Here is a 13,933-nt window from a genome sequence, read left to right on the forward strand (position 1 = left end):
AGAAAGAGCCGCATGTAACTCAAAAAGAGCCGCATTTGTCCATGTCTGCTATAGACCGTCTGGATAAAATAAATGAAAATCTTTTCTTATCCAGACGGTCAAAAAACTCCAGAAGTTTTTAGGCGTGGTCTGTCCGAGATATGTGGAGCCCTTCCCTCATCAGAACACTTCATTGTTGGTCTGGACAAACGATAAGCCTGAAAGAAGTCCACTTAAAAGAGTATCCACACATGCGGCGCGGCAAGGAAGAGCGGTGTCGCAAACGCGTCTTCGCCGCGCGGCAGCACAACCACACAAGCGGCAATCAGCTTACATTTCGGCGCATGCGTTCAGTATTCAAGATGACGAACGATACTGAACTGCCGCTATCCACGTGTTTACAAATTTTGTTTTGTACCGCGCTTGCTTTATTTAGCTAGATTTTGTCGAAGATTTTGGATTAGAGATATTTTCTTGAATCGAGAAAGAACTTGTGTACAAAATAGGCTTATTCCTCGATTAAGATCTCTCGATAAAGAATACTATTTCGAGTAAGATTCGGTTGTTTTGTTCTTTGAATTAAATTATATACGATTATTTGTGTAGAATTTGTGTTAAATTTATTATCCTTTCCTCTTTATTCTGTTATTTGTTATCTCGGTTAATCGCGTCGAACTTTCCGCCATTAAAACACCACGTGGTTGTATTTTCTCACGTAACTACCAGACGAACTGTTATTCGCTGGTAGAAACGTGTCTTGGCGGCGGTCGCCGCCAAAGATAGAATTCAACCAACTTTTGCGGCACGAGAAAAGCGGCACAAAATCGACTTCTGCGGCGAGAAAAAGTGACGTCATTCAGCCGCTTTTCCTTGCCGCGCCGCATGTGTGCGCCCGGCTTTATGCTGCGCTCGAGAAGCGCTTTACAGCGAACACACTGGAACTGGTTTCTAATTGGCCAACACTGCTCGTGACGTCATTTCGCTACAGTCTCGCTGCGTAAAGAAACGCGGCCAGATAGAAATTCGACCAACTTTCGTGGCACGAGAAAAGGGGCACGAAATAGACCTCTGCGACAAAAAAGTGACGTCATTCTGCCGCTTTTTCTTGCCGCGCCGCATGTATGCATCCTCCTTAATGCTTACAAGACTGAAAAGTAAAACGAAAACTTTCATATGTAAAATATTCGATTTTAAATAATTTTTCGCATATCTTTATTCAAACGTTCATTTTTTTTAAAACTTTCTTGGCTGTTATAGAATATGACGTAGGGAAAGGAAGTACGATAATAGGTCAAATTTTTATCTCCTTTTTGCGTTTCTCGGCGTTTCACACTCCAGGAGCCCAAAAATGTAAAAAAAAAAACCTACAAAATTGTATGTTGGCGTTTAGTTTGCATCATATCTCAGGACTGAATGAATAAAAATTTTTGAAACTCTGGAGTGTTATTTCTGTATATAGGACATTGATGTTATTAAATTTATTGGTGAGGTCGGGAGATAGAATGAATCGTGTGTTATATCTCGAGTGGGATCAGACTTAATGAAAATTTTACTCGTTATTGGCATTTACAAAATTTTTAAAACTCATCTCTACTCTCAAAATTAATTTTAAAATAATAAATAATATGAGATTTTATTTTAAAAATAATTTTTACAGCAGATGGCGCCACATACAATTTTATGATTATTTCGATGATTTGTAATTCGAAATAAGCCAAACTTATGCATTCGATTCACTTTTTGACACAGCCATATTACTGGCTAAAGACATAAATAATTTTCAATTTGCATTTTACACCACCATACTTTGGCGTAATATTTTAAATTGAGTTAATTTAACAACGAAAAGTTATGCAAATAATATCCGCAGATATTTCTTTTTTTTGAAGAAAAACCTCTTTTAATAAGGTGATCAGACGTCCCGCTTCTGGCGGGACAGTCCCGATTTTTAATAATTTGTCCTCGCGTCCCGCGCGTTTTAAAAATGTCCCGAGTTTTGGAAAGATTTTATGTCATAAACTTATGTCTTATGTTCAAGATTCATAAAGATCAGTTTGTATCACGGGTATCAGTACCAAGGTATACGTGAGCATCAGAAATAAAGAACGCTGCGCCGACAAACCCCTTTGTGTTTGTGGCAAAAACTGACAGAAAATGGTTTGGAGCGCGCAGCTGCAGCAACGGAACAGCGCGTGTTCACAGACTGTCCAAACGTTGTTCGTTACACGGTGTAGAATACGGTGCAGAATAGTATGGAATACGCGCTGTCCTTATCAGGAACTAATGCCGTGACTGAACTCTTTTTTTTTCTACTGTAAATAAAGTGTGGACATCTGATAAATCACAATTAAGTATTGAGACGTTGAAAGCTATATTATGTGTGAAATATAATTTAATAAATTCTTTCGAAAAATTTCATGACATTTTAAACAACGATCTACTAAAAAAATTCACTCAACTGAGAAATATGAGAAAGAATAAAGCGTTTTTAAAGATTTATAATAATAATATATATTTATTATTATATTTAAATTTTACATATGTTAAAATTTAAAATTTATATATATATATTTTAAATTTTAATATATATAATACAATACAATTTTTGCGCTCTTTGCTAATAAAATATTGTAGCTCTAGAACAATTTTTTTCAACAAGACAACCACTCTCCTCGTCAATTTTTTCCCGCTTCACCAATGTTAAAATCTGGTCACCTTTTAAACATTATCACTCAAAAATGTTTTTAAAGAAGCAAAATTAACATAAAATTTAATATTAAGCCAGTTTTTAAAATGAGCAAATCGTTTGACATCACAGGATTATAAACGATAACTTTGGAAAAATTACATGATTTTATTCTTAATATAAAAAAAAAAAAAAAAAAATAGTCGAATGCATGTTTTATATTTTGAATGGGCATTTTGATAAAATTGATTATTCGAATTTATTAATATGACCATCTAAAATCGTATTGCAGTAAGACCCCGCTTAATGCTGTTTCGATATTACGCGGTAGTATTGGAATTCTCTGAAATCGCACGAAGCGTTGGGATTCCCCGAACTCATGTTTGCTGCGTCACAGTTGATTTATCGTCAGTCATCAACTTTATTGTGTGTATAAAGATATAAACATATTTTATTTTATTGTGATAAATACGGCATTTTTTTTTTTTTTTTTTTTTTTTTAGTTTTCATTTTCACAATGGGTGATTGCAAAGAAAAAGAAAGTAAAGCGACAAGAAAAAGCATTTCGCTGGAAACTAAAATGCAAGTGCTCAGACGATTAGATGCAGGTGAACGGCAATCTGATATCGGCAGTGCATTAAATTTGTCAACTTCAACAATACGGACAATTTTAAAAAATAACGAAAAAATCGTATCATCAACAACTACAACCACAAAGACTTCGGCAACAAAAATTACCCGAACCAGAAGCAATGTTTTTGAGGAAATGGAAAAACGACTTTCCATCCGGATTAACGATGAAGTTGAACGCAATATGCCATTAAGTCAAGCAATTATAATGGAAAAAGCGAGAAAATTTTTTAACCATATTCAGGATGAAAAAGGCGACACGAATGAAAATTTCGTAGTTAGTCGTGGGTGGTTTAATTGATTTAAAAACAGAAACAATCTTCATAATATACAGATTCCTGGAGAAGCGGCAAGTAGAGATACAAAAGCAGCTGCAGCATTTCCAGCAACATTAAGAGCAATCATTGAACGAGGGAATTATCCTCCTGAATTAGTTTTCAATGTTGATGAAACGGGCCTTTTCTGAAAGAGAATGCCAAAACGTATATTTTTATCCCGTGAAGAAAGCGAGCATTAGAATCAGGGCCGGATTATCGAATAGGCAAAGTAGGTAAATGTCTAGGGCCCGTAATTCGGAGAGGCCCGGCTTCAGTAGCCATTACCTAAAAAAAAAAAAAAAAGGTCAACAGCCATCCGTGCGTGAGAAATAATCTCCGCCACGAGATCTCTAGCACCATCTAGAAATATTCCTAGGGCCGCCTCTCATAGTAATACTGATGTATGGTTATGATTCATTTTCTAAATTTAAACTTATACGTCGCGACATCGCATATTCGACGTAGCGTTCAAGTTGCTCGAGTGCGAAGTTATTACAATTCAATAGTGTTTTATAAAACAGTTAAAAAGGATGACACCACGGTGTGACTTGGGATGACACTACGATATCCGCACCGGGTGTCACCCATGCTACCTACGCTAATGTCACATTATATAAGATTTGTTTAGAAGCAACTTATTTAAATGGGGCCCCAATTTACATTTTGTCTAGGGCCCGCTAGAGGCTTAATCCGGCGCTGATTAGAATTTAAAGCTACAAAAGATCGTTTAACACTTCTACTAGGTGGTAACGCTAATGGAGACATTAAATTAAAACCACTGCTTGTTTATCAGTCCAAAACCCCAAGAGTAATGAGGGAAATTTTAAAATCATCTTTACCAGTAATTTGGGAGTCCAATAAAAGATCTTAGATCACTTTGAAAATTTTCCAGAATTGGTTTACCGAACATTTTTGCCCGTCTGTTAAACGCTACTGTGAATTTAAAACAAGTAGAACCGAAAGCTTTACTTTTGATCGATAATGCTCCAAGCCTGTGGTTCCCAAAGTGGGCGCTACCGCCCCCCTGTGGGCGGTGAGTAAATCTAGGGGACGCTGGAGGCAAGGTACTGAACGGTGACCAAAGGCAAAAGTTGGGGTCAGTGACAGCCGTTCCCTTTCCTCTGTTAAATGGATAAGAGAGAAACATTGCGTTTAATGGTTTCCAGATGTTGAGAACAATGTACGGTAAGGGCACAAAGTGTGAGATTCATAGAAAAGTTTTCCTAAAAATATTTCCAATCCTTTCTCACACAAGACAAAATGGGTTAGGGGGCGTTGGGTATAACTTTATGGAACAAAGGGGGCGGTGGATCGAAAAAGTTTGGGAATCACTGCTCCAAGCCATCCAACGCATTTGTCTGACTTAACAACATGCATTCCAGTAGAAGTGGCTTTCCTGCCGCCAAATACAACTTCATTAATCCAACCAATGGATCAAGGCGTAATATCAAATTTAAAGCTTATTACCTGCGGCGGACATTCTGAAACTGATTGATAAAACAGATAGAGCAGATAAACAATCCATTAGAGATTTTTGGAAAAAGTATAATATCATGGATGCTGCAGACAACATCAATCTTTCCTGGATTGAGGTGACCGAGAAATGTTTGAAAGGAGTATGGAAGAATGTATGGCCGGAGCTAAGCAAGGATGTTGACACAAGAGAATCCATTGTTGATGTCGATAAAATTGTCAAGCTAGCTAATGAAACAGGGTTGGATAATATAAATGCGCAGGATATTGAAGAATTATTGCAAGTTACAACTGGAGAAAGTTTTTCCAACGACGATCTTAAAGAATTAGTAGAACAACAGGTGATGACGAAATTAGCGTTTCTGAAGATGAGGAACAAAAAGAACTTTCAACGGATTTTCGATATGTTAAGAGTTTATTCCGGGAGTTTTTCATACAGAGATGTAGTGAGGAAATTGCGCATTTCTAAAAATAACTCAGATATTTTTATACTTTTTATTACAATACGGTGACACATTTTTACAATAATTTTATTTTTCGAGCTTTCAATTTGCTTCAAAAAACGTCTCATATTCTATTGATAAAATACTTAAATTGGTCAGACGTTTCTGACTCATTTTTGATCTGAAATAATTTTTTATAATGTTTAATTTACTAAAACTCCGTTCTCCTGAAGCCATTGTTACCGGTAAAGTAAGTATTAAACGTAATAATATTACTATGTTAGGGTAAGATTCATATACAGGTTGACACTCGGCTCTCGATAATCCGGTTCCTTCAGATTTCCTGCATGAATTTCGGACATTTTCAAATTTACCGCGTTGGTGCCCACTGTTTTCTGAAGGCGCCCAACTAAAATTCTGTAGAACTGTTTTGTTTGGTTGATGAACATTAAAATTTTATTTGCTTTTCATTTAGTGTTTAATTTTCTTTCTTTAAAGAATTATACAGTAGTAATTTTGTGTTAAATATATACAGCATATATAACATAAAAAATCTGGCATTTTCAAAAATCCTGCACTCCTCCGGTCCGGAGGTTGCCAGATTTTTGAATGTCAACCTATAATTCGTAATTTACAATGCCCTGCAAAATTTCAAAGTGATACATATTTTCCAAATCAGTAAACAAAACTTGTGCTTGATTTTTAAAACACTCTAACTTATTTATTAAGCATAAAGCATCCAATTTATCATATTTAACGCAACAATCTTTGTCAACTTTTATCAAGTCTAGAGTTAATGAAACGAAATCTTTTTCCGTTATGAAAGACAGGAGCGATGATATTGTATGAACGCTCTCAAAGCGGTCGATAAGTTGCAAAATAATTATGTCGACAACTTCTAAAAATAACCGATTTAGTTTTTGTTCAGCGGTAATAATCATATTCGAATTACTTGACAACAATTTTAACTTCTTTTTCCGTTTTTCAGTCATTTTAGGTTCAATATGTAGTAGAGGGGGTGCACGTGATGTCACATGACTCCGCTCACATATACAGAGACTGCGCAAAGAAGCGCGCGCCTGGCCGAGTTGTCTCCGTTGCCGCTCATCGGTGGTGACCAGACCCTGAACACTGGGAAGTTCGGTCGTGGGTTCGCGCCGCGACTCGGACAGGCTGGCTGCTAGGAGTTTTCCGGGTTTTCTCCTAGCCAATAACGACTGAATAGGAGGCCAGTTCCCCATAAAAGTCCTCCCGGAAGGCACGGTTTCCCGCGCGTACGTTTAGGCCGTGAGATAAACGGCTGGCTCTTCGGTCGCGAAGCGATCATAACACCACTCATCGGAGGAAAGGCGAATATAGGCTACAACCTCCATATGAACCAAGAGAGGAGATGAATAGAATAGAATAGAATATAAGCGCGCGCCATATTGGTTGCTGATTTCACGTTACCTTGCTTGATCACTAATATGTCAACGTGAAAGAAAGGAATTTTACCGGGCTTTGCAGCCGATTTGAAAGGTAATGATTCGATAAAATGTAAAGAGAAAATTTATTTTATTGGATGGGATCCATACGAAATGAAACAAACGGATTTTTCATCCAACGATTTAACCACGTGGCCAACTATAGAACATAGAGACACGGTAAATTATTTGGTTTTAAAAACTAACGCTGTCACACTGGATCAGATGAAGGAATACAAATCACTCGATGCTCATAATTACTTGACAAGCGGATTCGTGATATTTTATCAAGAGCCGTTCGTAATGATTTAATTCTGCTTGTATGGAAGGTACTGTACAGTACGTATCTTCTTCATGTGAGACTTTCCATTATTCATAACATAACTGCGTTAATATAAAGATGAATGTAATTTTAATTTAGTAAAGTTAAGTTGTATTTATAATTACCATTAAATTTTTTTCTTTTGTCACTATGGTTTGTGTTGCGCAAGTCTCTAACAACCTATTATTAAGATTAAATTAATTAGCCTAATAAATGTGGCTATAATTGGAGGGTTTATCACATCAAAGATTGACTGGAGCAAAATAGACTAAATTTTTACAAAAATTAGCCTTTAATTAACCACAATCAAATTTTTATATTTTTATTATATTAATCTTTATATTAACGCAGTTATGTTATGAGTAATGGAAAGTCTCACACGAAGATACGTACAGTACCTGTACCTTTGCTACAAGCAAAATTAAATCATTACGAACGGCTCTTGATAAAATATCACTAATAAATCCGCTTGTCAAATAATTATGAGTAGCGAGTGATTTGTATTCCTTCATCTGATCCAGTGTGACAGCGTTAGTTGTTAAAACCAAATAATTTACTGTGTCTCTTATGTTCTATAGTTGGCCACGTGGTTAAATCGTTGAATGAAAAATCCGTTTGTTTCATTTCGTATGGATCCCATCCAATAAAATAAATTTTCTCTTTACATTTTATCGAATCATTACCTTTCAAATCGGCTGCAAAGCCCGGTAAAATTCCTTTCTTTCACGTTGACATATTAGTGATCAAGCAAGGTAACGTGAAATCAGCAACCAATATGGCGGACGATTGTTTTGTTGGGCGGAGCGATGACGTTATATCACGTGACTGCACCCCCTTTGTAGCTCTTGACACTTGCTGGCACTCCATGCTAATCGCTTGAAAACCATTGTTTCTGAAATCCTTAAAATAATTTATTAATTTTATATCATGTATAAAATTACATGATATGAAAGAAAAGGTATATTTGGTTTTTAGGAAAATTTATTAAGAAGATCATTTGAAATTATAAACGAGGATGTGGATAAATCGAAAATACAGTAATTATATTCTCGATTTATCCACATCCTCATCTATAATTTCAAATGATCTTAATAAATTTATCCAGGTTTGAAATAGAGATTCTAAAACTGTTATATTGCTACAGTACATATAGTGAATGACAGTTTGTACAAATTGTTCTATGTATTATATATCTTTTTTAATAAATAGGTAATGGTAAAATAAGTAAATAAATTTGCATTTTACTGTTTTGTTTTATTACATAAGTATGACAATATAATTAGGAAAATTATAGCTTATCCTCTGATACATTTAAACAGCTGTAGAAATTTAATCCAGATAATGACAAACTATTTTTTAAAATAATTTATTAACTTTAATACAACATAAAGTGTGCTATACATTTCATTTGATTTAGTAAACTGAAAAACAATATTTGGGATGAAATAGTTTTGTATTTTTTACTTGAGAAGTTTAATTTCTTATGACACTCGCATTAGCTCTACATATTTTGGTAATTTATATAATATTCTGCACTATCAAAAGTAGAATATGAATGAAGATTTATTGATGACCTACTACACCTGTCCTTCGTTTATATAGGCCTAAAACATCAGTAACATGTCATCACTAATCATTGTCAATATCTAAATAATACTGTCGGAACGCTTGCCATCCTACATTTACCTAATTTATTTGTCAACCTCTAATTATCTCTGTCATTATGTGCCTGTAAATATGTGAATATGTTGTTTAAATATTTGGAATTTCCACTTTCGTAACTCATCTTGAATCTAATTCCTCTTTTTTCTTTAATAGCCTTTATCTGAAATCCAAGAACTAAATGGACTTCAATGGACGTCTATTTTATTTCATTAAATTTTACAGTTTATACATTTTATTATTCATAAAGTCATAAAGATTTTGAGGGAGGTTGAGTTTGGTTGGACGTCCGAAGAGGAGAGGGAGTTATGGAAATTAAACAAACTGAGACAATGGGGGAGGGAGAGTAAAAATTTCAAGAAAAATGCGGACATAATTTATGGACTTTTTACCACTATTTGCTGTGATTTACTCTGTATTTTCATTGATGATATTAATAAAATATTCTTATATATTTTCTCATATTCTTAAAGAGAAGATAATGTTATTAGAGAGCAAAAGTTCTTTCATATCCCAGTTTATTTTTCGAATAAGTTTTGTTTAATGGTAGCGTATTGAGAGCGCCGAACGTGAAAAATCCATTCGAAAAGTTGAGTGTCCTTCGAATGAATCGATGGTAACCTTGAGTCATTGTTAGTTTATTTAATTGTTTCTCCTTCGCTCGACGCAAATAATTTTTTTACCTTCTCTACTCGGAAATATCTTTTGCATTATCCCTACGATCGTTTAAAACTAATGAAAGCCTCATCAGTAACTCGCAAACATTTTTCTAAACTTGCTTTCCACCTAACACATATTGCCAAAGATATATTTGCCACTTTTCTGTCGGATTTTATTAATAGTTTGATTTCTTCCTTTATTTAAAATGATAAGAACAATGCTGTATTTTAAATATTAAAAATCAGCGTAAATATAAAAAATGTGTTTTTAAAATAGAATTCTTGTCAATCAATAACAATCAGATAGTCGATTGATTGATTTTTTTTTAAAACCCTTAACCAGTTTTAAAATAATCGGAATATCTTCTCATCAACGAAGCTGATGAACTTGACCCAGATAGAAAAAACTATAGAAGAATGATTTAGCCTTCCAAAACTGGGTTAATAGTATGGACGAACCTTTCGATTCTTCCTATAAAAAGGGATGGAAAAATCGCTTCTTCATCAGTTCCGTTCGTCATGTTCCTTCTGGTAAGTCGAATAAATCAAATAAATAAAGAATAAAATGTTAACTTACACAGTTTTATAATTATGTAGGTAATCTTGGGATGCTGTTGGGGTATATCTAATGCCCAATATGCTCAAAACTCTCAACCTGTGTATCAAGACAGACCGAGGCAAACGTATGCTCAAAACTCTCAACCTGTGTATCAAGACAGACCGAGGCAAACGTATGCTCAAAACTCTCAACCTGTGTATCAAGTAAACATAGGCGCAGAGCTGCAAGGAGACTATAAATTTGGTTACGATACGGGAAAGGGATCGGGTGGACAGAGTTTTAGAGAAGAAACTAGATTACCCGACGGAAGCGTTCAGGGGGCGTATGGTTATGTGGATGCCTCCGGTAAACAGAGAATCGTGAAATACACGGCGGGTGAAAACGGCTTCGTAGCTCACGGAGATGGAGTTCCCAAAGCCCCCTCGCCCGGACCCGCTACACGACCAGTAGCTACTCAGTCCGATGCACCTCAGAGTTATCAACCTCAACAAGTCTCCCAACCTCCTCAACAGTACGGTCCTCCTGCCGGACAATATCAAGTCAGTAACGATGTTAATAACGGGAGGTATTATGCTTAATTATTAGTTTCATCTATGAAACAACGCACAAATATCAATAAATATTGTTTGTCTCGTCGAATGTAGATTTGCAATTTATGTTCATAAAAATGTTTCTGTTGATGTAAAAAATGTTGAATTTAGTTTATCGAATATGAAGTTAACGAGCATAATGGTAGGATTTAGATACATAAAAGACAAATTTGATCGATGGCAATCCACTTTACAACGAGCAAAATTTAAAAAATACTGTTACGTCATTAAAATTTAATATAAAGAGGGAAAATACGTATAACTAGGATGAAAAATAAGAATATAAAATTGGACAAAAGTAGTACTTACACAATTACTTACGGACAAGAAATGGCGCAGCATCTTAATAAACGAGCAGATCTGCATCCTGCAAGGTTGACAACTTTTCCTCCACGTATAACTAAAAAAATTACATTTTAAATTTGTACCAATTAAATTTTGTTTACCTTTTTCGCGCTATGGATTCTTTTGGTAATCTGATAAAGCTACGAACTCAGCAGAATATTGTTTTTAGGTTGTTATGAAAATATCTACGATTTCGACTAGTGACAATGTCACACTTATTGCTAATACTTCTTAGGGATTGCAATTGCTGGATCCCTCATCCAGCAATCCAGCTGGATCCAGCGCTGCGGATACGCAAATACTCAATTAACTTTCTAAATAATGGCGCAAAAATCTACGTTGTCGGCGTTTCCGCTTTGCTACGTGCGCCATCGCTCGACGGCGAGAGTGACGTTGCCGTTCAGTGCGGCATGTGCTACACCCCCTCTCTACACCGCACCGCCCACCCTTTTGCCTCTGCAGATCTAGTTGCCAGTTGACTTTCCGCTCTCGCTAAATAAAAGTGTCTTCGCGCTAAATGAAATAAGTTACTCCTCTCCTAGTCTTGTTCATAATTCTAATTTACGGTCAGTTGTGACGTCAATGAATGACGTGACGGAACGTTTTATGATTATTTGATGACCCCGAAACCAACTAACGTAGAGGCAGAAAGGGTCTTCTTCGGAGCGGGATATATATGCAGTTCATTAAGAAGTAGGTTGGGAGACAACACCATCAATACCATTTGTTTCTTCAGATCCTACTTCCAGAAAAGTCAAAAAAATAACAGAAGTGATTGATTTAATTTTATTTAATTCTTTAAAATACTTTATTCAAGACAAGACTAATTCTGTTAAGTAAGAGTTTTTAACTTTTATTCTATAAGTGGTTAGTGGCTAGGCTAGGCAATTTTATTGTGAAAATTAGTGAGAAACTGAGACTACCTAGTTAGTTAAATAGTTAATTAAATTAATGACTATCAGTATCTTAGATATATGATGATATGAAAGCATGTGGTTCATGATTGTGATAATAATAACTAACTACCAGACTACTACTAATTACTTACACACTACTTTACTAACACAAATACTGTAATTAAATTACAGTAGTTATAAATAACTACAGACTGATATGTAGAGCCTATAGAAGAAGACTGGTAAGACTGATAGCCACTTAGCCACTGATTATCTGCCCTTACATTATTATAATACAAGTACCCGCTTCGTTGGGTTTTTTTTTGTTCGTACATTTATATGTAATATAGTTTTTTTTAATATAAAAGACATGCGTTAAAAAGACTTCTTTTCCTAGCAGATAAGTCCAGCATTGCTCGGGCAAAAAGTAACAATAGCGAAGATTATACGGGTAAGGACGGTAAGAACGGGTAAGGTTATAGCCAACCTTACCCGTTTTCACAGAATACAAGAATTAGGTCTCCCTGTTTCCAGAGACTAATTAGAGAATTTTTAGATGGGTCTAAAAATATGTTCGATTTCCTGCAAAACCGCATGAAACCGCATCTGCGCCTGTAAATCTTGTACGTAGCTTTCTCTTAACACTTCCATTGTTAACACTTCCATTCTTAACACTTTCAACCCACATATCTCCCAGCTGTTATCTGCGACTTCGTTCGCGCGGATTTTGCAAGCAAACTTTATTTACATTCAATATTTCAACAACCATAGTAAATTGTTATATAACATCTACCGCCGAGAATGATGAGAATTACTGAGAATCAAACGAATTGTTTTCAATTTGATTAATTTTCTTGAACGTTTACAATCATTCTATAATCGAACCAACATAAAAAAAAACAAATTCGAATTTAAAACGGTTCGAACATTTGGTTAAAAAATCGAAATATATAAAAATATTTATAACAATGTCTGAAATGTTATCGATTTAATGCCCCTAAGTACTCGACGAAGACTAAACGTAGTTAAATACGAAAAATCGCATCTAAAATAGTACAGTAGAAGCCGTTCTTCCGGTTAAGACTTAATGCTTTCCCTCTCCTCTCGCGGGGGAAATTTCGAAAAATCCTTTCTTAGTGTGCGTTTTCATGGCGTACCCTAACTGTGTACCAAATTTCACTTCTTTAGGTGGTTGCGTCAGTTAATTTGTTATCGGAAACGTCCAAAAGTCTTTCTGAAATAATATAGAACATTATGGAACATTTTTGAAAGATCTAAAAATTATTAAAGTACAGGTAACCCCAGTATAACACGGGAGTTAAGTTCCAAAAAATTGCCGTGTTATGCGAATCCGTGTTATACGAAACAAAGAACCAGTGCGAAAAGGGGGGTTAGGTTCCAAGAATTAAAAAACATGCTGTTAATAGCGGTCGTTCCGCGTCGCTGCTACTACGGGAGTGCGCTGCTGTTTGTGGGTACTGTATTTAGGAACGACGGTGAAAGAAAGAAAGATGGCGGCGCCCGCGCTATCGATAGTATGGTGATGGAGGAATCTATAATTCTAAAATATGAGCTTTTAAAGGCAAAAGAAGGGTCCCAATTGTAAAATTTAACCATAAAATGGATTATTTGTTGAAAGAGCATTCGAAATAGCCGCGAAAAAATTAGAATGCCGGCTACCATTCGAAAAAAATTCGAAAAGACACTTACATCACCGCGTGCACTAACTTACGCTTTCACAACTTCTAAATTTTCATTCATAAAACCACATAATGGACCCCGAAACGAAACTATCTGAGCCATGTTGCTTTCCACCGTAAACTACTGCTACAAGCGGCCGTTTATGCCGTTCGACGGCGCACATTCCCACCGGAATTTAGGAACGCGTTCCGCAGGAATTTTTAAATGG

The 13,933-nt window shown here is 35.6% G+C and overlaps 1 protein-coding gene across 2 annotated transcripts; it reads left to right on the forward strand.

Moving 5' to 3' along the window:
- Positions 1-9,961: 9,961 nt before the first annotated feature.
- LOC136976342 (endocuticle structural glycoprotein SgAbd-3-like) lies at positions 9,962-10,978 on the forward strand. 2 transcript variants are annotated; one of them, XM_067271589.1, is made up of 3 exons: positions 9,962-10,165; positions 10,232-10,331; positions 10,386-10,978. In XM_067271589.1, the coding sequence occupies exons 1-3, from the start codon at positions 10,154-10,156 to the stop codon at positions 10,769-10,771; spliced, it is 498 nt and encodes a 165-aa protein (XP_067127690.1). In that variant the 5' UTR covers positions 9,962-10,153; the 3' UTR covers positions 10,772-10,978. The 2 variants fall into 2 exon arrangements, with proteins under 2 accessions (XP_067127690.1, XP_067127689.1); XM_067271588.1 differs by having other exon boundaries at positions 10,232-10,978.
- Positions 10,979-13,933: the final 2,955 nt, after the last annotated feature.

The sequence above is a fragment of the Centruroides vittatus genome, unplaced genomic scaffold (assembly GCF_030686945.1).
Source record: "Centruroides vittatus isolate TY-2023 unplaced genomic scaffold, ASM3068694v2 contig_4, whole genome shotgun sequence".
Taxonomy (NCBI): domain Eukaryota; kingdom Metazoa; phylum Arthropoda; class Arachnida; order Scorpiones; family Buthidae; genus Centruroides; species Centruroides vittatus.